At 40.0% G+C, this 26,840-nt stretch overlaps 1 protein-coding gene across 3 annotated transcripts in view; it reads left to right on the forward strand.

The window, feature by feature from the left end:
* The first annotated feature begins 9,155 nt into the window (after positions 1-9,155).
* CEP78 (centrosomal protein 78) overlaps positions 9,156-26,840 on the forward strand; it is a 36,842-nt gene continuing 19,157 nt past the window's right edge. For all 3 annotated transcript variants that reach the window (XM_040257730.1, XM_040257775.1, XM_040257828.1), the window contains exons 1-9: positions 9,156-9,594; positions 15,790-15,962; positions 16,054-16,126; positions 17,181-17,284; positions 19,008-19,182; positions 21,611-21,724; positions 23,746-23,810; positions 24,081-24,204; positions 26,583-26,718. In XM_040257730.1, the coding sequence (XP_040113664.1) occupies positions 9,342-9,594; positions 15,790-15,962; positions 16,054-16,126; positions 17,181-17,284; positions 19,008-19,182; positions 21,611-21,724; positions 23,746-23,810; positions 24,081-24,204; positions 26,583-26,718 (1,217 nt within the window). In that variant the 5' untranslated portion in view covers positions 9,156-9,341. The remainder of the gene's footprint in view (positions 9,595-15,789; positions 15,963-16,053; positions 16,127-17,180; positions 17,285-19,007; positions 19,183-21,610; positions 21,725-23,745; positions 23,811-24,080; positions 24,205-26,582; positions 26,719-26,840) is intronic.

Raw genomic sequence — 26,840 nt, forward strand, 5'->3', positions numbered from 1 at the left:
CAGTAAGTGTGGAGATTATTGATTTACAATGCTGAGTCTTGCAATCAATGACCATGATATATTTGTCCATTTATTTACATCTGATTTAATTTCTCCCAATAAAGTTTCTCAGTTTTCTGTGCAGAATTTTTGCAAACTTTCCAGTATACTTATTCCTAGGTGTTTGATTTAAAAATAAAAACAAAATACTATTACTATAAAATAAAACATAGATTAAAGGAACCATGTAGACAAATTTATAGCTTAATGATTTTCCAAGACAAATTCCCTTGTAATTGCCATCCAGGAGAAGAAACAGAACTTTGCCTAAAGCCCCTCCATATGTCCTGATCCAATTATAACTCCTTTCTTCCAAAATATAATCATTTTCCTGACTTTTATAATTAGCTTTTCCTTAAACTTCTTTATAAGTGTATCACCCAACTTTACTTCCCTAGACAGCATGATTTAGTTTTGCCTGGTTTTAAATAATGATTTTTTTCTCTTTTAATCTACAGGTCACTTTTTCATTCTGTTATTGCCCTTCAATTTATCTGCTGAAGAACGCAAGGCATTTGACATGCAGCATTTCCCACAATACCAGGTTTTCCTGAATACATGTCCATGGTGAAGTTCAACACGTTCCTCTGTTCTCTGTATTTCCTATAAAATAGGAAACTGATCACTCCTTTTGGAAAGACTATAGATAGTGATGTATTACTTCATCAGGAAGCAGACAACATCTAGCTCTTTTCTTTCTGTGATGTTAGCAACCACTGATACTTAGTGACTAGATCTGTTAACTCATTAGAGTTTGAAAAATTATGATATTCAAATTCAATCATTTGTTTTTTCTTTTATTGGCTGAACTACTTTCCTCTTTTCCCATAGAAACTGTCCCACAATTTCAAAAAGTTCTCAAAGGTGAAAAAGTTTATACGACATTTATCAAGTTTGCAAATGCCAATAAAAATGCTAAGGCAACACTGTCCAAATTGCAATCTTCTGTGAGATCACCCAAATTTAAATATATACACACATTTTAAATTCAACTTAAGATATGTGACATCTTTTGGCCAATGGATGTTAGTAGACATGATGCTAGCAGAAGCCTTAAATAAGATTGTGTGGTTGGGCTCACCTCTTGTGTTTCAGTGAACTCTGTGAGAAGACCATGCCTAGGAGCTGCAGCCTTACAGTTGTGGTCCAGAGTAAGATTTGTGGGAAAGACCTCAAAACTACACAAAGCATGGAGCAAAACTGCCCACTTAGAGGTCTAAAAGAGAGACACTGCAGCTAGAGCTCACAGGTCCAAGAAAAATAAATCCTTGTTTGTGTAACTGAGTTTTAGGACAATTCATTCTAAAGCATTATCAGAGCAAGAGCTGACCAATACAACATTCTCCTCTGCCACCATGCTTACCTGTAATTGTGTACTCAAATTTTGAGACTTCTTGGTACCTCTCCAACACATTTTACACAGTTAAAGTTTCCCCAAATAAGTTTAGTAATATACCATGAAGACATCTCCCTAAGCTTTTATTAAATGTAATGCAAAGCCTTTCTATTCATTTTCTGCTTGTAGGTAGTTAAAATGCTTTTCATGAATCTAAAAGGATGGAAAATCGTAAAGAAACATCTTTGTGGATAGGTGTTATTCACAACGTAAAATTACAAACAAAACAGGCATTTCACTGAGTGTAGAGCACTGATGTCATGGTGCCTCTAAATGCCAAGTGAACAAAGGCACTTAATAAATAGTGAATCCTCCTCGCTCCACTTGAGAGGGCGAACAAGCTGTTATAGAATGGTAGAGAAATGCTCTTAACAGCTATTTACAAGACCCTGTGAGCTTGGATACTGTGCATCCACAAAGCAACCTCTGTCTAAGGGAATGGATTACAGAAACTTGAAAGTGGAAAAAGAGCAAAAGAATGAAAGAATACTCTTCTTATGGTGACTCATTCACTCATTCATTCATTCACCAAATATTTACTGATTGTAACACGGTTATAATCATAACTGCACAGAACACAGAGAGGTACCCTGGCTCTCAGGAAGCTTAGACACCAGAGGGGTAGATAAGATATAGATGACTTACGCAGTTCCACATATGTTCTGTTTAACTGTTTACAAGTTGAGAGGAAAGAAGGGATCCATAGCATGCTTGGATTCTCAGTGAAGTTTTCCCAGAGAAGGAGGTGTAAAATACACTGACTAAAAAATATATATATATATATATATATATATATATATATATATAAGTAGATCAGGAAGGGAGCAAACATGCAGAGACAATTAGACCCATTTATTTAAAAAAAATTGAGAAAGTGAAATTAAAGTCAAATTACAGAGGGTCTTGAATGTCAATCTTAAAAGAGTTTGGCTGTATTGATTGGTAATGGGTGTCATGGATAGTTTGGAACAGGGCAATTGCATAATCAAAGCACCTTGGGAGGTGTAATAAAGGATATAGGCAAGAAGGTGGGACGACCTGAAGCAACCACCATAATTCAGGTATAAAACAATAAAGGGCCAACTAGCGTAATGGCAACACAAATGGAAGGGAGAAGTCTGAGAGATGTTACAAAGAAAAACTGTCAGGGCTTAGCCATTGATTGGATACATCCATTTATTCATTTAACAAATGTTGTCAGTGGCTGAGCCAGTCACTGGGGATGTAGGAGTAAGCAAAATAGACATGATCTCTTCCTCATGGACTATGAGGTAACACCTGTCTAAAAACGGATGTGAAATATGATGAAGGCTACAGACTAGAGGTGTTATGCAAGCTTATGATATAGAGATCTGACGAGGTAAGTATGTCAGGGGATGCTTTCTTGATGAAGTGATGCATGAGAAAGAAGAGATAAGAAGGATGAGGAAAAATTAATCAGGTGCAAACTAAACAGAAGGACACTCCATGCAGAGGGGACAGCAGGGACAATGTGCCGCTGTAAGTATGCGGGACTGAAAGGAGGCCACTGTGGGCTGGACGACTGAGAATGAAAGGGAACGAGGCGCAACAGCAAGATGAGGCTGTAAAGACCACGCTCCATCATGTCCAGCAGACATCCTGCTCTGCAGACTAGTGTGCTAAGAATGCCAGTGCACAAGAGGGAAGCTTACTCTAGAATGCAACTCAACACACTGCTTCTTTCACCAAGAAAGCCCTGCCTGTTGAACTAAACAGTATATCTAGTGGCGATATGATTTACATTCTGAAGCAAGCTCCTTATCTTAGAGAATGGCAACAGTTCTCAACCAGCAGCCAGTCAGTGACTCCACATTTCTTACCACCGTGAGGAGGTTTGTCTTTATCCTAATAACAATGGGAAGTCACAGAAGAATTTTAAGAAGAGGGGTTGCTGCTGCTGCTGCTGCTGCTGCTGCTGCTGCTAAGTCGCTTCAGTCGTGTCCGACTCTTAGCGACCCCATGGATTGCAGCCTACCAGGCTCCTCCGTCCATGGGATTTTCCAGGCAAGAGTACTGGAGTGGGGTGCCAGTGCCTTCTCCAAGAGGGAGGGTTAGTGGCTGCATTACAGAGAATGAACTGGAAGGCAGCCAGGGTTAACAGAAGAGGAGGAAGTTGGTGTGGGAAATCTTGCTTTTCCTGGTGAAATAAGAGGTATTCTCTTCAGATGAGATAGCAGGGACATTGAATAGTCTAACAGGACAGGACAAGAGTAGAGATTTGGAAGTGTCATTGTGAACAATCATAAGTAAGGGAGGGGAAGAAAGAAATGGGGACCATATGTCAAAAATAAGAGAGCCTATGTTATTGACATAGCTCTGTGACCAGATCCAAAAAAAATGTAATGCTCTGAAAGCAGGTGTGAAGATGAATGTTACAGATGAACAGAAAGCATCAGCACCAAGGTTTCATAGGAAGAGAAAACAGCTTGGCAGTGTGGGTACAATGTTGGCATGAGGGACCAGGGGTCGAGTACAGGGACTAATAAGAGGCAAACAAAACAAAACAAAACACTGTATTCTAGTCAGACTTACACTCAGCAGACCCCTGAAGGAGGACCATTTCCTGTACCACTCAGTAGGCCTGTCCCTCCCAGCTCAGGTCCCTACGGAGAAGCCAAGGCATTTTGTCTGAGCCAGACATGGACCTAAATTGTCAGAGGATCCCAGAGGTGCTCTGGGAAGGCAGCTTTTGCTCATCATGTTCCTAGAAATATGTGGGTAGAAAACATCAGATGCTGAAAGAGGAACCAACACTACTACTAAGCCATAATTAAATATAAGTAGGGGAGAGAATGGGCTTCCTTGGTAGCTCAGCTGGTAAAGAATCCACCTGCAATGCAGGAGACCCCGGTTCAATTCCTGGATCAGGAAGATCCCTTGGAGAAGGGCTAGGGTACTCCAGTATTCCTGGGCCTCTCCTGGTAGCTCAGATGGTAAAGAATCTGCCTGCAATGCAAGAGACCTGGGTTTGATCCTTGGGCGGGGAAGATCCTCTGGAGGGCATGGCAACCCACTCTAGTGTATCTTGCTTGGAGAATCCCCAGGGACAGAGGACTCTGGTGGGCTACAGTCCATGGGTTGCAAAGAGTCGGACAGGACTGAGCAACTAAGCACACAGGGGAGAGAATATCAGACAAACTTTGAAAGAAATCCTGCCAGATAGAACATAGTAAGCTCGAGGAAAATAAAGTTTAAGTTAATATGTTAAATGACTAACTAATATGATGAAAGCTTGCATGATCTGCATCTGCAGTAATGACTTGTATGGAGAAGAGATGAAAATGTTCCAGTAATCATTAATCAGCACTTCGTCTGTACCAACACCATGCCAGGCATAGGGAATACACGGATCAATGAGACATGGTCCCTGCCTTCAAAGGGCTTACTGTTCATGGAAGGAAAGCCATCTAAAAAGATGCTGGGAATTCCCCGGCAATTCAAAGGTTAAGATTCTGTGCTTCCACTGCAGGGGGCATGGGTTCAATCTCTGGTCTGGGAACTAAGATCCCACATGTTATATGGCAGTTATAAATAGATTTATTTATAAACAATTAAAATAAATAATAAATTTATTTATAAATAAATGATTAATAAATAAAAAGATGCTTGCCACTGGAGATATGAAGTATTTGACACAGGGATGTCAGGGAGTAGAGTAGTGAGGCAGCAAAAAAGCAGAAGAGAAAGGAGGATTAGGGAAAGAAGGCCTCCCAGGGAAGCCAGTCCCCAACCTGAGACTGGGAAACCAGTGGACATCAGCTCACTGAAGAGCAAGCAGAAGTGGAGGGTCTTAGTAAAGAAGCAGCATCTGTAAAGGCTCAGATAGAAATGACAGAACATCAGAAATTTAAAGCTGTTCCACACATCTAGAGAAGACATTCAGGAAGGAATAGAGCAAGAAATAAGACAACAGAGGTAGTCATATCATGATGGAGCTCATATGCCAAGCTAAAGAATACAGACCTGATTGCTGAGGACAATGAGAAATCTATGGCTTTCCAGGAAGCAGTCTGAAGTTCCAGGAGGAACTGGGGAGAGAGATCTTTGTTAGAAGGCATCACCCTGGAGGGGGAAGTTAAGCCTGAGCAGGAAATAAGATCACTCAGAGAAATTGAAATGTCAAAAGGGGTGCACACTGGGGACAGGAATCTGAAGAATACCAACATTTAAAATGGGCCAACATTTAAAATGGGTAAGCAAGAGACATCTGAGAGTGAGACTGAAAAGAAGGCATGAGAGAGGGATAAAAAAAATCAAGTGGCTTGATGGAAAACAGAAGACGGAGCTTTAAGAAGATAGGAGACAACTACATTAGATGATGCTGGAGAATTAAAAAAATGGATGCTGCAAGAAATAAATTATACCGAAAATTGGAAACAATTTAAATTACCATCAACAGGAAACTATACAAATAAATTACGGTATTTCCCTACTTGGGACTTCTATACATCAAGGGAAATACATGAAAGCTCAACTTTTTCACTCTCCTCTTTCATCAAGAGGCTTTTTAGTTCCTCTTCACTTTCTGCCATATGGGTGGTGTCATCTGCATATCTGAGGTTATTGATATTTCTCCCAGAAATCTTGATTCCAGCTTATGCTTCTTCCAGCCCAGCGTTTCTCATGATGTACTCTGCATATAAGTTAAATAAGCAGGGTGACAATATATAGCCTTGACGTACTCCTTTTCCTATTTGGAACCAGTCTGTTGTTCCATGTCCAGTTCTAACTGTTGCTTCCTGACCTGCATACAGATTTCTCAAGAGGCAGGTCAGGTGGTCTGGTATGCCCATCTCTTGAAGAATTTTCCACAGTTTATTGTGATCTACACAGGCAAAGGCTTTGGCATGGTCAATAAAGCAAAAATAGATGTTTTTCTGGAACTCTCTTTCTTTTTCAATGATCCAGTGGATGTTGGCAGTTTGATCTCTGGTTCCTCTGCCTTTTCTAAAACCAGCTTGAACATCTGGAAATTCATGGTTCACATATTGCTGAAGCCTGGCTTAGAGAATTTTGAGCATTACTTTACTAGCGTGTGAGATGAGTGCAATTGTGCAGTAGTTTGAGCATTCTTTGGCATTGCCTTTCTTTGGGATTGGAATGAAAACTGACCCTTTTCCAGTCCCATGGCCACTGCTCAGTTTTCCAAATTTGCTGGCAAATTGTGTGCAACACTTTCACAGCATCATCTGCCAGGATTTGAAATAGCTCCACTGGAATTCCATCACCTCCACTAGCTTTGTTCGTAGTGATGCTTTCTAAGGCTTAGGGAGTTGGTGATGGACAGGGAGGCCTGGCGTGCTGCGATTCATGGGGTCGCAAAGAGTTGGACACAACTGACTGAACTGAACTGAACTGACACATTCATATGTCAGCATGGATGAACCTAGGAAAGATAACACTAAACAAAGCAAGTAGCAAAAGAAAACATAGAATATTATATGCTGTTTAAGAATAGTTACAAATGTAGCATAAATATAAAGACATCCATTGCAGTGATGAATACCAAGTTCCAAAGAGTGGTTACCCAAGGTCAGCTGGGGAATGGTTGTGATTGGGAAAGTCTCCAACAGAAATGGTAATGTTTCATTTCACAAGTTGGTTGAAAGACAGGGGTAGTGTTTGGCTATATTTTGATCACGTTTTAGGTAAACGTCATTACCATCCACATCTAGGAAATTTTAGTGTAGCATGTGTGCCCATGGAGAAGGCGATGGCCCCCCACTCCAGCACTCTTGCCTGGACAATCCCATGGACGGAGGAGCCTGGTGGGCTGCAGTCCATGGGGTCGCGAAGAGTCGGACACAACTGAGCGACTTCACTTTCACTTTTCACTTTGATGCATTGGAGAAGGAAATGGCAACCCACTCCAGTGTTCTTGCCTGGAGAATCCCAGGGACGGGGGAGCCAGGTGGGCTGCCGTCTATGGGGTCGCACAGAGTCGGACACGACTGAAGCGACTTAGCAGCAGCAGCAGCAGCAGTAGCAGCAGCAGCATGTGTGCCCATGCTAGTAGTAGGCAGAGGTATCCAGAATGCAGTGGGTAGAAAAGGAATGCTGTAAACATAATGGCAAGGCCTGATCAGAGGACTACCACTGTTCTAGAAACTGGATACAAATCCAACGTCTAAGCCCAATGTTAAAAGATAAGCTGAGGCATATTTACAATTTTAAAAGTTTACTTGAGTGAAAAGAGATTCAATTCAGGCAGGACCAAACTGGAACTGGTTAGATATGCTCCACCCACAGAAGCTGCAGATTTTTATTTTAAAAGGGTAGAAGTAAAGTAATTATTGATCTGCAACAGTTCTATAGCCTAGTTGGTGATTTTGTGACTGGTTGTCTTTACCGGTTTTTGAACCGAGACATTTATAGGCTTAGGTTTTGGTTTTTGTAGGTGGCCACATCAGTCTAATGGCCTCCTTGCATAGTTAATCTAACACCAACTGTCTGAATTCTTCCTCCTAAGTTACTTAACTTCCTGTACCTCAGTTTCTTTTTCAAAGTGGATAATCAGTATTAAATTCTCTGTGGAGTTGTTAGGAAAATTGGATGATTTCATACTAAAACAGTGCTTAAAACTATGTCTAGGAGACAGAACTATACCAACAAAGGTCCATCTAGTTAAAGCTATTTTATTTTAAAAATAAAAAAACTTTTATTTTCCAGTAGTCATCTATGGATGTGAGAATTAGACAATAAAGAAGGCTGAGGACCAAAGAATTGATGCTTTTGAACTGTGATGTCAGAGAAGACGCTTGAGAGTCCTTTGGACTGCAAGGAAGTCAAATCAGTCAATCCTAAAGGAAATCAGCCCTGAATATTCATTGGAAGGACTGGTGCCGAAGTTGAAAGCCCAGTACTTTGGCCACCTGATGCGAAGAACTCTTATTGAAAAAGATCCTGATGCTCGGAAAAATTGAAGGCAGAAGGGGACGACAGAGGATGAGATGGCTGGATGCCATCACCGACTGGATGGATATGAGTTTGAGTTGAGCAAGCTCAGGGAGTTGATGATGGACAGGGAAGCCCGGCATGCTGCAGTCCATGGGGTCGCAAAGAGTCGGACAAGGCTGAGCGACTGAACAGCTGAACTGAACTGAACTGAGGACACACAAAGTGCTAGTTACCAGACACAGTCATCATTATCAGTCCGAAACAAAATGATTATTAGCAATTACGATAATGTTCTTAATGCATGGAACACGAAACCATTTGCCACCAACTGTGTCCAGCAGGGAGAAACTAGAGAAAGAAGAGTTCTCTGCAGAAATTAACACACACGTGACGATTTAATGGTCCACAGGTGTCTTTCATTCAGCCGTACCTGCATCCTTACGGAGTGTACTCCCTCTCTTGGGTGGTGCAAGCACAGACACTTACCGGGAGTTTAGACCATTGTAAAATGCGTTGATACAACCATATCTCACTTTCATTTGGATCAGTAAACGCTTTTTGTAATCCCCGAAGGCCCTAAACCACCTACCTTTTGCACCGCCCTCTTCTCGAAACCCCCGCCCCTGATTCTCCGGCACTGTCCCCACGGGAGGCGGGGCCTGCGTGCTGACGCACGGGGAGCGCGCTGACGTATTGAGGCACCCGCCTCCCGGCTTGAATCGCGATCGCGCGCCGCGGTGAGCGCTGAGGCGGGCGCCAACGGCCGGTGCCGTGGGGCGGGAGGCAGCGCGGAAACACGGCATCTAGGGGGCGACCTAGCTGGGGCCCGGGGCGCTGTCTTCTGGCCGGCTCCCCCGCTCCTGCTCACGCTGAGCGGCAGCAGCCGCCCGGCGGTGGGCGCCCAGGAGCCGGGTAGCGACCCGGGGCCCCGAGGCGGGGTGCGGGCATAGTGTCCGCAGCCTGCGTCCCCCGCAGCCGCGCTCGGGCCATGATCGACTCGGTGAAGCTGCGCCGCGATAGCGCGGCCGACTTCTTCTCGCACTATGAGTACCTGTGCGCGCTGCAGGACTCCGTGCCGCTGCCCGCAGTGCGCGCCTGTCTGCGGGAGGGCGTGTTGGACTTCAACGCCGACCGCCTGCGCATGGCAGACTGGACGCCGCTTCTGAGCACCCTCAAGAATGATAAAGATCTTCCCTTGATTTGCATCAAGAGCTTCTTCCAGCCGTGGCTTGGCGAAACAGGTTTGTAGTTCCGGCTTTCAGGGGCCCCCATCCCCGCTGCGAGGCGGAGTTTTAGATGGTGCAATGTGTAGCCTGGGTACTGGAAGGGTGCCCAGTGCCCCTTGTGTGTACAGGAGATGGGGCATGCGGCCTAGGACTCCTGCTGGCTCCGCGACCCCGGTCGAGTGCCTTCAGGATCGCTGTGTGCATCTGTTAACGTGGGCTTCACGTGTCTGTGGTTGTTGCAGGATTCACTTCTGTTAATACACAGTGTGGAGCGTTGTTAATTGTTCGACAGATGTTACCTGGTCTATTGAATAACTTTGCGTTGTACAGAACAAAGAGATTAGGAAACTGATATATCCCAGCTTCATTTCCTTTTGATTAAGACAGGACTCAGAAAAAAAAAATAATAAAGTTGTATCACATAGTGGAAAGAGCACAAATGTGAAGGCAGCTTAGGGTTTGAATTCCAGAGCTTATACTGTTTGCGACCTGGGCAGGTTACTTTTCAACTGCAATCTCCACACTTGTAAAATGACATTAAAAACCACTTTTTCCATGGGTTCTTAGGTTTAGGCTGGTTTTGTGTGTAAAGTACCCTTGCACATGAATGAGTTCAGTCATCTCCTGCCCTGGATGGTCTCCCCTTCTGCCAGGCAGCAGGTAGATACAAGCACTGTAGTCAGTACTTTGAAAGAGTGAGTTCTTGAGTTACAGAGCATAGCATTTTTTAAATTGAATTTTTTATTTTATATTGGCATATAATTGATTTACAGTGTTATTGTAGTTTCAAGTATACAGTAAAATGATCAGTTATACATACATATATATATATCTCCATTCTTTCTCAGATTCTTTTCCCATACTGGTTATCAAGTAGAGTTTTCTGTGCTATACAGTAGGTTCTTGTTGGTTATCTATTTTATATATAATAGTGTGTATAGGTTAATCTCAGGCTCCTAATTTATCCTTCCCCTCCACCTTTCCCCTGTGCAAAGCACAGAATCTTGGAAGAAAAGGTTCAGAGCAGGCTTCTGGAGGCAGTACCATCCTTTCTAAGGATATGTAGAAGCTTCTGGGGTGGCAGGAGGGAGCAGTTTGTGTTAGAGGTTGAGAAATATAAGAAAAAATGGCAAAACTAAGGTACCAGAGTGGAACTCAGGGTTTGGGAAAGAGATGAGAGTTGATACTGGAAATACTGTGGGGCCAGACAGAAAGGGGCTTTGTTTATCCTGTCGGAAGGTTGGTTGTTTATCCTGAAGACTGTGGGAAACACTAAGAACAATGAGATGGACTTTTGATTTAGAAGTTCACTCTGACGTCCATGTGAAAGACAGTTAATTGGATGCAGATGAATTGAATCTAAGGGTCCAAATTAAGTTGTAAATGGTTGGACTGGATTTTAGAGATCAGTGATTCAGAATGGATGGGACCTAGTGACCAGTTAGAAAAAGGAAGGCAGCAACCTTGGGTGAAAAGCCACATCTTTCTGAGAGATACAGAGCATAGTAGGAAGGGAGTGGGGATGGGGAGAGGATGTTACTTCATCTTCAGTGCTTTAGAGCCAACTGGTAAACAGGTCTGGGCCCAAGGTATAGATCTGGGTTTTGCGGAGGACAGGTGTTTGAAGGCATGAAGTTATGCGCAAAGAAGATCCAATGAGTTATAGTTCTGAGATGTTTTTTAAGTGGACACACCTGAGAATGTTTATGAATGAGAGAAAGTAGCCAGCAGAGGAGATGTGTGTAGATCTAGGAGAGGAAATGACTTTTTAAAAAAAAAAAAAACTGAATGCTTATGTACCTGGCCCTTTTCTAGGATCTAGGGTTCACACCATCTGTTAACTCTTCTCCAAGGACTGCTGCTAAGCTGCTAAGTAGCTTCAGTCGTGTTTGACTCTGTGCGACCCCAGAGATAGCAGCCCACCAGGATCCCCCGTCCCTGGGATTCTCCAGGCAAGAACACTGGAGTGGGTTGCCATTTCCTTCTCCAATGCATCAAAGTGAAAAGTGAAAGTGAAGTCGCTCAGTCGTGTCTGATTCCTAGCGACCCCATGGACTGCAGCCTTCCAGGCTCCTCCGTCCATGGGATTTGCCAGGCAAGAGTACTGGAGTGGGTTGCCATTGCCTTCTCCAAGGACAGTTTAGCTCATCTCCTGGTGAAAGGAAGTCAGATTATTCTCTGCATCCCATTCAGGTGTAGGAACTGTTCCTTACCTCTGAAGGCACTTACTTAACCAGAGTAATAACTTAGAAATCAAAAGAAATTACAGCTGAAAGGGACCTTAAAGGCCACTGTACTTAATTTTCCCTAATATTTTGCATTGAATATAAGAAAAATATATGGCAGAGAGCATTCTCTTCATAGTTCCTTCACTGAACTTTCTTTATGTCTTGCATCCAGTGGGTCTAGCTTGTAGATTTTGGTCTCTTCCTAAATTTGCTTCTTCATCCATATTATTACATTTTGCCTGGACTATTGCAGAAGCACTTAGGTGGTTTTGCTACCCTTGGCTTAGTTCCTCTAAGGTGGTTTTGCTACCCTTGGGCTTAGTTCCTCTAAGTCCATCTGCCTACTCAGCTTGAGTGATGTTCTAAAATAAAAAGATATGTTTAAAACAATGCTTGCAATAACTTTCCCACACAGGATTATTGCCTGTTAGTTGCACAGCTTGTGTTTTGCACAGAAGGATGAATTCTGAACTGTGCTCTGCCAAGCCTCATGGGGCTCTTTGGCCCTGAGGAAGTGTTCTTTTTCTAATCATTCCCTTTATCTAATTGGTCCTTCAGCAGCGGGGCTCCTTTTTCTAATCAGTGGTGGCACCCTTTTGAGCCAGCAGTAGCCCCAGCCCTCATGACTTATGGGATAAAAGCCATACTCTATCCCAGACTTGCTTCAGCCAACATCTCTATTATTTTTTTTTAATATTCAAATGTTCAGAGCAGTTTTATTTTCAGTAGCCCCAAAGTGGAAACAACTTAAGTGTCCATCAGTAGATTTACTGATAAATTGTAGCACGTCCTTACAACAAAATACCACCCAGCAATTAAAAGGAATGAGCTATGCACAACAGCCTGAATAATTGTTGTTGTTCACTTGCTCAGTCATGTCCTACTCTTTGCGACCCCATGAACTGCAGCTTGCCAGGCTTCCCTGTCCTCGCTATCTCCTGGAGTTTGCCCAAACTCCTGTCCATTGAGTCAGTGATGCCATCCAACCGTCTCATCCTCTGTCGTCCCCTTCTCCTCCTGCCTTCAATCTTTCCCAGCATCAGGGTCTTTTCCATGAGTTGGCTCTTCACATCAGATGGCCAAAGTATTGGAGTTTCAGCTTCAGCATCAGTCCTTCCAATGAATATTCAGGACTGATTTCCTTTAGGATTGACTGATTTGACCTCCTTGCAGTCCAAGGGACTCTCAAGAGTCTTCTCCAAGACCCCAGTTCAAAAGCATTAATTATTTGGCATTCAGCCTTCCTTATGGTCCAACTCTCGCATCCATACATGAATACTGGAAAAACCATGGCTTTGACTAGACAGACCTTTGTCAGCAGAGTAATAATGTCTCTTCTTTTTAATACACTATCTAGGTTTGTCATAGTTTTTCTTCCAAGGAGCAAGTATCTTTTAATTTCATGGCTGTTGTCATCATCCTAAGTGATTTTGGAGCCCAAGAAAATAAAGTCTGTCACTGTTTCCATTGTTTCCCTATTTATTTGCCATGAAGTGATGGGACCTGATGCCATTGAGTTTTAAGCCAGAATTTTCACTCTCCTCTTTCACCTTCATCAAGAGACTCTTTAGTTCCTCCTTGCTTTCTGCCATAGAGTGGTATCATCTGCATATCTGAGGTTATTGATATTTATCCCGGCAGTCTTGATTCCAGCTTGAGCTTCATCCATCCCAGCATTTAGGATGATGTAGTCTGTGTAAAACTTAAATAAGCATGGTGACAACATACAACCTTGATGTATGCCTTTCCCAATTTTAAACCAGTTTATTGTTCCATGTCTAACTGTTGCTTCTTGACCTGCATACAGGTTTCTCAGAACAATTACTCTGACTGAAAAAAGACCAGAAAAAAAAAAAAAAGACTACATACTGTATCAGTTCAGTTCAGTTGCTCAGTCGTGTCCGACCCTTTGCGACACCCCATGAATTGCAGCACGCCAGGCCTCCCTGTCCGTCACCAACTCCCGGAGTTCACCCAAACTCATGTCCATCGAGTCAGTGATGCCATCCAGCCATCTCATCCTCTGTTGTCCCCTTCTCCTGCCCCCAATCCCTCCCAGCATCAGAGTCTTTAATGAGTCAACTTTTCACATGAGGTGGCCAAAGTATTGGAGTTTCAGCTTTAGCATCATTCCTTCCAAAGAAATCCCAGGGTTGATCTTCAGAATGGACTGGTTGGATCTCCTTGCAGTCCAAGGGACTCTCAAGAGTCTCCTCCAACACCACAGTTCAAAAGCATCAATTCTTTGGTGCTCAGCTTTCTTCAGAGTCCAACTTTCACATCCATATATGACCACAGGAAAAACCATAGCCTTGACTAGACGGACCTTTGTTGGCAAAGTAATGTCTCTGCTTTTGAATATGCTATCTAAGTTGGTTATAACTTTCCTTCCAAGGAGTAAGCGTCTTTAATTTCATGGCTGCAATCACCATCTGCAGTGATTTTGGAGCCCAAAGAAACAAAGTCCGACACTGTTTAAATGGAGTACTTAGATGCAATATCAAAAACAACAGAATGATCTCTGTTCATTTCCAAGGCAAACCATTCAATATCATAGTAATCTGAGTCTATGCCCCAACCAGTAATGCTAAAGAGTTGAACGGTTCTATGAAGACCTACAAGACCTTTTAGAACTAACACCCAAAAAGCATGTCCTTTTCATTATAGGGGACTGGAATGCAAAAGTAGGAAGTCAAGAAACACCTGGGGTAACAGGCAAATTTGGCCTTGGAATACGGAATGAAGCAGGGCAAAGGCTAATAGAGTTTTGCCAAGAGAACACACTGGTCATAGCACACACCCTCTTCCAACAACACAAGAGAAGACTCTACACATGGACATCACCAGAACACCGAAATCAGATTGATTATACTCTTGGCAGCCAAATATGGAGAAGCTCTATACAGTCAGCAAAAACAAGGCCAGGAGCTGACTGTGGCTCAGATCATGAACTCCTTAGTGCCAAATTCAGAGTTAAATTGAAGAAAGTAGGGAAAAGCACTAGACCATTCAGGTATGACCTAAATCAAATCCCTTATGATTATACAGTGAAAGTGACAAATAGATTTAAGGGACTAGATCTGATAGATAGAGTGCCTGATGAACTATGGGTGGAGGTTGGTGACATTGTACAGGAGACAGGAATCAAGACCATCCCCATGGAAAAGAAATTCAAAAAAGCAAAATGGCTGTCTGGGGAGGCCTTACAAATAGCTGTGAAAAGAGAAGTGAAAAGCAAAGGAGAAAAGGAAAGATATAAGCATGTGAATGCAGAATTCCAGAGAATAGCAAGGGGAGATAAGAAAGCCTTCCTCAGCGATCAATGCAAAAAAATAGAGGAAAACAACAGAATGGGAAAGACTAGAGATCTCTTCAAGAAAATTAGAGATACCAAGGGAACATTTCATGCAAAGATGGGCTCGATAAAGGACAGAAATGGTCTGGACCTAACAGAAGCAGAAGATGTTAAGAGGTGGCAAGAATACACAGAACATACTGTATAGTTTCATCTATAAAACTCCAGAAAAGCAGCCCAGTGGTGGCCTGAGCCTGGAGTGGAGTGACAACATCTCTATTTTAATGTTTCTTCTCCCACTTGTACCCCTGGCTTTTCATCATCCCCACCTGCAGTATTTACAGTGCCCAGCAGGTGTCAGGTTTGAATGTCTTCAAAAGGGTGCTCCCTCAGCAGTTAATCCACCTCCCTGTCCAACTCTAAGTAGTATCATCTTACTAGATTCAGCTTCAGGATGATCATGAAGCCATTACTTAGATAAAAGTTTTTGCTTCCATAGGAACCTCTGTACATATAGATTATGTTTCCTTATCTCATGTGATTGAAGTTTTGAGTTTACGTATGTCCACCCTTAAAGAGGGTTTAAAGGGCAGGAGTCTTTTCTAATCCTTAGCCCAGAGTGGATGCTTTTTAATGATGATAAAATGTATGGTTGAAGTCACTCATTTTACAATAATTTTGCTTTAGCTTCTGACAGAAATAAAGTTTATAGAAGTCGTGTTCCTGCGATAAGAAATAAAGATGTGACCTTCCAGTTGTGTAAAGCTCTTAAATGCTGTTTAAGTGCATCAGGTGCGCTAAGGAACCTGGAGCTAAACGGGCTAGTTCTGAGAGAGAGAGACTTAACGATGTTGACAAAGGTAAGCCTTCAGTGAGTCCTGCCAACATTTGATCGTTGCTTTGGGGGGAAACTAAACCAATAAAATTTTGAACTTTTTTTCCTCATTAAAGGGATTGAATAAATCGGCCACTCTGGTGCACCTGTCTCTTGCGAATTGTCCGATTGGAGATGGAGGTTTAGAAAGTGAGTGTCAGTCTTGAGTCTCTTCCCATCAGACTGGTCTTGTGATTCACTGCACACCATGTTGATTCCTGTCTACCTTTTCCTGGTGCTGTCCCTGCCTGGATTGTTTCCCGTACCTGCTCATACCGTGGTCCGTTCTCATTTGTACCATGGAAGTCTGTCATGCTGGATACTCTGAGCACTAATTTTACTTCAGTTTGCATTAAGCCCCAAACCACTCATTTTGTATTTTCTGTTTTTTTTGTGTTTGTTTATATTTTTGTGGTTTCTCTTTAAGAAATATTGTGGGAAGGGAAATAGCAAGATGTCAAGAGCAACAAATAATCTGTACCTTTAAATTGTTAAGACATCTATCTTCAGTAATAATTATAATGCACTGCGGAATGTGTTAAAGTAGGAGATATATTCAAAGTACTGTAAGAGCATTTAAAAGGCAAGCAAGCTCAGTAGTGTTGGCAGGGGTGTATCATGGAGGTAGTCACAAAGAAGGTGACTGTTGGGGTCCTGAAGCATTCGTGGGTGTTCACTGTGCCCAGTACTGGCCTGGAGGGCTAAGGTGGACTGCATTTCAATTTCAGGGAACAGAGTTTGAGATCATCTATCTTTTATTACTGTATTATATTGCATAGTATCTAATAAGATTCTGAGTTCATAGTTGACATTTAAATTGTTGATTGAAAATTGGGATATATCATTGGAAATAAAAGTAAGAGTCTTATGCTTTTTAGGTTTTTCTCTTTTTCTCATGTATCTTAGAAGGTATATAATACTTCACTGAGTGGTTAGGAATAAAGTTTGCAGTATTCAGTGTATTCAGTTTTAGTATCTAAGTAGAATTAAACTATTGCTGTAAACTGGAACACTGTAGCACTTCGTTGCTGACTTACTGTAGAATATACCTATTGGAGAAGATTGGCGACAGTGATTTTAAGAAGCTGGCTATAAACCTCCGTTGACTCAAGAAAAGCAAATAAGTCAAGTTTGACCAATATATAGGCTCTTCATCTTATTGTGTGTGTGGTTTTCTTTTGTTTTTGTTTTTTTTTTCTTTTAGTTGTTTGTCAAGGTATAAAGAACTCTGTCACTCTTAAGACAGTAAACTTCACGGGGTGTAATCTGACATGGCAGGGAGCAGATCACATGGCCAAGATCTTAAAGGTGATTTTATGTTTAAACTTTCATGAAAACGTATGTGATTGAAGCACATTAATTTTTTGGTACAAATGGCAGTGATTTTTGTCTTTTGATACATGTGAGTGCACCGTTAGTTTTGTTGAAAGAATATGACCAGTTTTCAGTTTGAGATTCTTCCATTTAGTAAGATAGTCCACTTAATCTTAGAAATAAGATATTTAATATATACTACATAATAATATTTAAATACGTTTATGTCTTTTTAGTTATTGAAAATGTTTACTGTAATACTGTGAAGAAACTGTCATTATAGTCTTCAAGACTTAAATAAATGAAGTACTTATTAGCTGCTATAGTCTATAAACTAATAAAAATTACTACTTCAGAGCTCTCAATGTAGTTTTAAAAATACTGCCTTAACTACTTTATAGTGGTTAGGCCTAAAATTATTTAATAATTTGGCATGAAGCCTTTTTAAACTTTGATGGTACAGATCAAGGATAGGTAAACTATGGCTGGGGTGCCAAATCCAGCCCATCCCCTGATTTTGTAAAGAAAGCTTTTTGGAACATAGCCACACCCATTGTTTGCATGGTAACTAAGGCTACTTTCACCTTACACCCATGGTGATAAGTAGTTGCCACAGAAACTGTATGGCCCACAAAGCAGAAAATTTTTTAATTTAAATTATAAAAATTAAAAAATGCTTTGCACCTATACAGGGCAAATCCATTGATCCCTGGGATAGAAAATGGTGGTGAGCTTTGTGCTGAAGCCGGATGTCCTAGGTTCAGATTTCATCTCTCCCAGTTTCATAGCTGATGACCATGGGCAAATTGCTTAACCTCTGTGCTTTGTTATGAAGTCTAAATGAACTCATTTGGATAAATAGTGCCTGGCATATAATAAGTACTGTGTAGTTATTGTTAATAGAAAAATGACACTAATGATTTTTCTTTTAGAGTATCAGAGGAACTTTGAGTCTTGTTCAAGAATGTAATAAGATTTTTTCCTTTAAAGTCAGTGTTCCTTGTTAACAAAATTTATTTTATGAATATAAAGAGCTGAATGTCTTTAAGATAATGCTAGTGGTTAAATGTCAAATTCTCGGCCCATCAAGGCACATCAAACTGACTTTGCATAGTCCAGGCCTTTAAAGTTGGTGTGTATGCCTGAAGCAGTATGTAAGATCCATTTTGTAAATAAAGTTTTTAAAGTAATACCTTAGAAGTTAGAAGAAGATATTAGAACCCGTTTACTTTTGTATCATTTAAAAAATATCTGTGTCGTTTACAGTGTACACAAACTATATGTATAGAACTTCATGTATGTAACTTGTTAATAAATAAGATGCATATTAAAATTTTTTCTTAGAGGGTGCCCAGTCAAGTGTTTGGAGACTACTGGAGGACAGAATGATAAAATTTAGAGCCTCAGCAATGACAGAATTTAGAACTAATTCCCTGGGTTGGCAGATAAGGGAAATAAAATTCATAGACTGTACATGAATTGTCAAACTTTATATAGCTAATGAAAAACAGTCATCCAGTGGCTAGAGTCTGATCACTGACAGACTTGAATCTGGGTCACTGGATCCCTAAAGCAGAATTGACTGTTTAATTTCTCCTGTCATATATGCTTGGCATGTACATGTGTGTAAATCTCTGACATAATAAACTATACTCAGTAGGCATACGCTGTTTCTTCATTCAAGTGACTTAACTTTCATCCCATTCAATCTGTGAAGTATCAGACCATCAGAAGGCATGAAGAAACCTGGGCTGAGAGTCTTCGTTACAGGAGACCTGATCTTGACTGCATGGCTGGTTTGAGGCGCATCACTCTGAACTGCAACACGCTCATTGGTGACCTTGGTGCAAGTGGTTTTGCAGAATCTCTTAGTGAGGATTTATGGCTTAGAGGTAAATTATAAAATTGAATATATTGAATTTTTCATACTAGATGTGCTTAGCTTTTGGCATGATACTGTTGCCATAGGATTTTTATTTTTTTAATTTCATTTTTTTTCAATAGCTTTTATTTTACTTTTAAACTTTCTCTGAATTGCATATATTCTTTATGGAAAATACAGAGTAACAGGAGAGCAGTTACCTGTAATCTTAATGCCCAGAGATAATCACCATTCATTTTGGTGTATATATGTTCAGTCTTTTTTTTTCTTTCTATAAATGTATTTATACACTTAGGTATTACAAAAATAGAATGTAGTATACTTGCTATTTCATATTCCTACTTTTTTCACTTAAGGATGTATCATGTAGTATTCCATCATATTGATGTCCTGTAGTTTAATCAATTCTTTGCAATTAGATTTAGACAGTTTGCTTTTCCCTATCAGAAACAATGTGAACACGTTGTATATACATCTCTGTGTCCATCAGGATTACTTCTGTAGAATAAGTTACTAAAAGTGGAATGACTTAAGTGTGAGATATTTTTAAAACTTTGGGTACACATTGCCAAACTGCCATTCAGAAATGTTGTGCCAATTTGTAGCCTAACCCTCACAAACACTGGCTTACAGCACTTTTAAAAACTGTAAAACTACAAAAATGAAGACCTCTCCCTTTTTTATGCGACTTTTTTCAGTTAATAAAGAATGGTCAATAATTTACATCTATAGCATCATTTTTAGTGACTGTTCAGTATTCCCTTATATAAAATATGCCACAATACACTTTGCTTATTCACTCTTGTATATAAGCTGTGTCCTGTTTTTCAGTTACAGTTCTCATACACATCCTGGCTTATATCTCTGATTATTTCTTTTGGTTAAATTCTTAGAGAGTTGATGAATCAAAAGGGCATACTGATTTTGAAAGCTTTTGTTATATGATGACTTAATCTGATAGGCAAATAATCACATTTTATTTTAGTTTGTATTCATTTGATTTACTAGTGAGATTTAGGGACTATTTATATTAATTTGGCTAGTTGGTTAATTATACCCTGTGTCCATTTGTCTGTTGTAGGGGTTTGTAAGGATTGCATCATATCCTGTCAGATCCACATGTCTGACCTTGCTATTTCTGTGTGTCACGGGGTTTTGAAAGACTCCAGTTATTTTAATGTAATAGTATATATGCTATGGTCAGTTGCTCAGTCATGTCTGACTCTTTGTGACCCCACGGACTGTAGTCCCTCAAGCTCCTCTGTCCATGGGATTTTCCTGGTAAGAATACTGAAGTGGGTTGAATTTTCTCCTCTAGGGGATCTTCCCAACCCAGGGACATACAGCACTTTAGAAAAAGACTGATGATAGTTTCCTTTCATTTAGTATTTTTTAATACCTATGCTTTTGTACTGATGATAACCTTTGGTTTAAACAAATAGGTTGTTCAGCCCCAGAACTATTAGAATTCATGATCATTTGTCCTAGATTTTGTCTGACCTTTTACAGAAAGTGTTGTTGACCAACATTCTTTCATTCTTTCATGATAGGTATTTAGCATGTATTTTCTATTCACACATTCTTTGAATTTGTTATTATTTGTGTCCTCTTAGACTTCTTTGTCTTTTTTATTCTAAACCACTTATTATACTTTTTCTACTTTGTTCTCCCCTTTTAACCAGTTTCAAGAGTGATTGGGAACTCAAGATCATGACCAGTAGAATGCAGTGCAGTTTCTGAGCTTCACCAGTTTTCGCTTGTGAGATTTACAGTGCCACTACTGCCCTTGCTGGGCTCCCCTGATAGCTCATTTGGTAAAGAATTCACCTGCAATGCAGGAGACCCTGGTTCAATTCCTGGGTCAGGAAGATCCGCTGGAGAAGGGATAGGCTACCCACTCAAGAATTCTTGGGCTTCCCTTGTGGCTCAGCTGGTAAAGCATCCGCCTGCACTGCGGGAGACCTGGGTTTGATCCCTGGGTTGGGAAGATCCCTTGGAGAAGGGAAAGGCTACCCACTCCAGGATGCTGGCCTGGAGAATTCCATGGACTTATAGTCCATAGGGTCACAAAGAATCGGACATGACTGAGCGACTTTCACTTCCGCTACCCTTGCTCATTATGAGCTGAGATTCACTTTGTTTTGTTTTGTGCTCATAAGTTATATGCAATTTATTCTTCAGTTCTGTAATTGTAAAATATGCTGGATGATTTATTGGTACTAAATGCAGGGTAATCATTGTACATCCAAAAAGAGGTTTTTAAATTGGATTTTGCATTATGTATGTGTGCATATATTTTTGTTTTTTTTAGTACCCAAAATTACAAACTTGCTATGACTACTTTTATGCAGGACTTTTCCACATGTGAGAAAATGAGAATTGTCTATATGTTAATCTGTATAGAGTTAGCAAGTGACCTTTTTGTCTTTCACCAAAAGCACTTGACCTGCAGCAGTGTGGCCTCACCAATGAAGGAGCAAATGCTTTACTAAAAGCCCTTGAAACCAATAGAACTCTGGTCATTCTGGATATAAGAAAAAATCCACTTGTTGGTATGTGGTCACTTTTTTTTAATTGATTAAAAAAATAGCAAAACAAAAGCACTTTTTAATGTATTGACAATTTGAAAAACCTAATGTGTTTAACTACACAGTTGACCCTTGGACGACTTGGGGTTACTGTTGCTGACCCCCACACAGTTGCAAATCTGGGTATAACTTTACAGTCAGTGGTTCTGCCTCTGTGGATTCAACCAACCTTGGATCGAATAGAACAGTAGTACATATTTATTGAAAAGAATCTGTGTAACTGGGCCCACAAAGTTCAGACCTGTGTTGTTCAAGGTCAGCTCACTTGCCTAATGTATTTCACTTATGTTTTTAGCAGATAATTTACTAATTAAAGTGAATTATACTTGTAAATCATTTTTGCCTCTACTCTGAATCTGAACCTGGATAATCTTGCTTCTGCCAAGCGCCTTATTTCCTTCTTGTGCAATTCGTGGAACGAGTGCTTTATTCTTTTGTCAGTTTAACAAGTAAAATTTTTTAATACCTTTTGTGTACCAGATATGGGTTTTGGCACTAAACCAGAGATAAAGCACTGAACCAGACAGACAAGGTCTTGCCCTCCTGGAGCTTACATTCTACTGAAGGAGTTCAGGTGGAAATGAGTAAACAGATGAGGAGTATAGTTTTAGTTCAGTTCAGTTCAGTCACTCAGTCGTGTCTGACTCTTTGCGACCCCATGAATCTCAGCACGCCAGGCCTCCCTGTCCATCACCAACTCCCACAGTTCACTCATACTCACATCCATCGAGTCAGTGATGCCATCCAGCCATCTCATCCTCTGTTGTCCCCTTCTTCTCCTGCCCCCCAATCCCTCCCAGCATCAGAGTCTTTTCCAATGAGTCAACTCTTCCCATGAGGTGGCCAAAGTACTGGAGTTTCAGCTTTAGCATCATTCTTTCCAAAGAACACCCAGGACTGATCTCCTTTAGAATGGACTGGTTGGATCTCCTTGCAGTCCAAGGGACTCTCAAGAGTCTTCTCCAACACCACAGTTCAAAAGCATTGATTCTTCGGCACTCAGCTTTCTTCACAGTCCAACTCTCACATCCATACATGACTACTGCAAAAACCATAGCCTTGACTAGACAGACCTTTGTTGGCAAAGTAATGTCTCTGCTTTTGAATATGCCATCTAGGTTGGTCATAACTTTCCTTCCAAGGAGTAAGCATCTTCTAATTTCATGGCTGCAGTCACCATCTGCAGTGATTTTGGAGCCCCCAAAGATAAAGTCTGACACTGTTTTCACTGTTTCCCCATCTATTTCCCATGAAGTGATGGGACCAGGTGGATTATTCTAAAAGAGTAGAGGGTTTTGAATTGTAAAAAGTCATGATCTAAATAATGTCTCAATAAGATGACCCTGGCATAGCAAATAGACTTGAGGGGCTGGGGCAAAGAAGAGAAACAGGGAGACCAGTTAGGAGACTGTCTCAGTGATCCAAATGAAAGATGTTTATGGCTTAGCTTAGCTTGGAAGTTTGGAGCAAGTGAAAAGCGATTGCATTCAGATTGTATTTTGAGGGTGTAGCTAACAAAACTTGCAGATGGATTAGATGTGGGGTTGAAGGAAGTATTAACAGAGAGTCAAGTCCTTGATGATTATGTGCGCAACTGAGTGGTACCACTTAGAAGGGGCTGATGGGAGGAGCAGCTTTTGAGGGAATGTCGAGACTTTGGTTTGATATTTTAGATACCTTTGAGGTATCTGAGTGTCTGGACAGTTCTCAGACTCTGCTTTCTATCCAAAGGTACCCAATGCCACTTTAGATGTGAAGTGTTTAAATTTGACCTTTGCTGCTACCACTGGGGTCAGTCTGCAAGATGGCATCTTAGGTTTTTGAGGAAGAAATTAGAATATACAAAGGGAGAAATAGGTATATATTATATAATGTAGATTTCATATTTAATTTTATGGGAAAAGCAGTAATTGGCTTTTGTTTTTAAATGGAAATAGCCACTCATTGGGAAATAAATACTCTCATTTCAATTTATTTTACTTTAGATCATTCTGTGATGAAAGCCATTATCAAAAAAGTTCTCCAGAACGGAAGAAGTGCCAAGTCAGAGGTATAACATGTTTTAGTCTTCTAGAAAGAATTTCACTTTAATGTCTTTCTTTCTTAAGAAAAATTATAAGGATACTTTCAGCCATCTTAAACTAAGTTTTTAGTCAAATGGCTTTTCTGTTTTTGAAAATATTGTGTAATTCTTTAATTCAGGTTCCCAGAAATGCTGTCAGAAACCTTTTATTAACTTAAAATATTTTAATTTCCAATTAAGATCAAACCTTCATAAATTACCGTAACTTAAATGGCATGTTTTTTATTTCTTTCTCAGTACCAATGGATAACTTCTCCATCGGTGAAGGATCCAGTGAAGGAACCATCCAAAGCTGCTAGACAGAAAAAGAGAACCATAATTTTGGGAAGCAGTCGCAAAGGAAAAGCTACTATTAGAATTGGTAACTTTTTTTTAATGCTGCTGCTGCTAAGTCACTTCAGTCGTGTCCAACTCTGTGCGACCCCAGAGACGGCAGCCCACCAGGCTCCCTGGTCCCTGGGATTCTCCAGGCAGGAACACTGGAGTGGGTTGCCATTTCCTTCTCCAATGCATGAAAGTGAAAAGTGAAAGTGAAGTCACTCAGTCGTGCCCGACTCTTAGCGACCCCATGGACTGCAGCCTACCAGGCTCCTCCATCCAGGGGATTTTCCAGGCAAGAGTACTGGAGCGGGGTGCCAGTGCCTTCTCCGTTTTTAATGCTACTAGAAATTATAGCCCTTATGTTTTCCAATGTGCTGAAATTAAAACAGCCAGTATTAACCAAATAGATATTATTAATAGACTATAATTGCCTTGATATGTATTATGAGAATTTATAGAATATAGAAATTATGAATGAATTTAAAGAGATGTTAATATTAACCAACTTTGGTGTTTACATTTCATAAAAGATTTGTTATTTTGACAAAATATTTCCTGGTTGATGATTACTTCTAGTATTTTCCAATTGAAATTTGTGAAAATTGGAAATAACCTGAAATAAGCTATTATAAGCATCTTCAGAAATATAACTTCTTTTTTTTCTACTAAAATATGTATGATTTTGATTTCCCATTAATCAGCTTGCTCAGAGAATAATGTATTAAATAGAAGTTATCCAAAGTGTTTATTAAAAATAGCTTATGATTTGTCTGCCAATTGTTACTTTAAGATAGTGATAGTTTAGTAATCAATCAAATGGTCTATAAAAAGAAATTAAGATTTTTATATCACACTAATCATATACTATTATTAAAAGTTTATATCATGTATAAAGCATTCTTAAAATAGGTAATTGGACTTTCTATAATATTAGAAATAGAAATATAGGTAAATAAAACATGTATATATAAAACATGTTAGAAATTCTGTAATATTAGTATGTGGTGGTATAGAATAGGGCATCATGGAATGAGAATAAAACAAATTTTTTTTAATTTAGCATGATTAAACAGTGGAAATGTAACTGATGTTTGCAAGCTCACTGAGCTATTTTAAGAGTAATTTTATTTTATTTCTTGGGCTTTTTTTTTTTTCTTTTGTATTTGCTTCAGTTATTTGGAGACATAGAGGTAAGCCAAATCAATGTCTGGCTATATAGGTAGATCCAGGTGAGTATAGGAGTTAAATAGCTGTGTGAATTGTGTCACATCTACAATGTAATTATGTATGCCTTAAAAAGATGGGAACTTTTATTGGAAATGTTTTTATCTCCTAACGAGACAAATGTAATTTTTAAAATTTTAATTACAAATATATTTGCATTACTTTCTGCAAGTAAAGATGTACACATACAAACCACATGCATATAGACTTTTTTCCTTGAATAATTAAGTTAAAAAACAATATAGCACAAAATGAACTGAGCACCTCTGTATTTTGAGGCATATAAATTTATCCAAAGAAATCACACAGGATCATATGGTGGTTATCAGTAAGCTACACTGTATGAAACATTTGTCCTGTATCACCACATACACTCTATTTTACATGCCATCCTAATGCTGCTAAAGTACAGTAGGTTTGAAGAATAAATACAATCATTTTAACTATGATGTTTGTTTTCAGTAATGTTCAAAGTAAACATTTAAATGTGAATTTTTTTGTTCTTTTTAGCTTGTAAGTCTCTTTTTTGCTACGAAATATTTCTTATAAAAATACTTGACTCTTTAGTACTGAAGTGTAGGGTAAGTCTCCGCATTTCACTCTTTCATCCAGTGGGTTTCACTTTTTTGTGTGTTTTTTTGTTTTGTTTTCTATATGAAATCAAGTGAACAGTGAAGGTCAACAGACTTACAGGAGGGTAACATCGACTCATCTACCACCTGGCAACTTGTATACAGTGATAACTTTCATTTGTTTTTACATAGAAAAGTTAATCATAAAATGAAATTTTGGTCTAATCACAAAGATTCTATTTGGCAGAAGTCATGGGTGTATTTATGTTTCTCTGTTCTTGGGATTCAGAAATGCCAAAGGTGTTCTAAGATTCAGATTGAGTGTCTCTGCATAATACATAAAATGTATCATTCTTTGCGATTTTTTAAAAATTTATTTTTGCATGTTCTGCATACCTCAGTACTTTTGTTTTAGTTAAAATAACTTGTTACTGTAGTGGACTTACATTTTTAAAAAGTGCTGGCCTATGTAAAACATTTTTACAAAATGATCCTGTTTTTAATGGCCTTGACATCATTGTAAAGTGCCTGTTTTATTCCTTTCAGTGTGTACGCATGTGATAGTTGCTCTGTAGGCTTTTAGTGCATTTGATTCCTTCTTTTCATGATTTCTCAAACATAGGATTGGCCACAAAGAAACCTGTAAGTAATGGAAACAAACACTCCACTGGTAAAGATGCTTATGCTCCTGAACCTCTGCCGCCTGGTGTGTCTGGTTTCCTGCCATGGCGTACTGCAGAACGTGCAAAAAGGAACAGGTAGAGCATTTTCATTCCCTCTCTTTTAGTCATTTAGAATTCTTTATTTTGGAGCTTCTGTTATGTGGGAGGTCTCTGGTGGTTTCTATAGAGAAAGAAAGATAACTCGCACATGGCTTCTG

Source organism: Oryx dammah, unplaced genomic scaffold (assembly GCF_014754425.2).
Source record: "Oryx dammah isolate SB20612 unplaced genomic scaffold, SCBI_Odam_1.1 HiC_scaffold_1, whole genome shotgun sequence".
In the NCBI taxonomy this organism is placed as follows: domain Eukaryota; kingdom Metazoa; phylum Chordata; class Mammalia; order Artiodactyla; family Bovidae; genus Oryx; species Oryx dammah.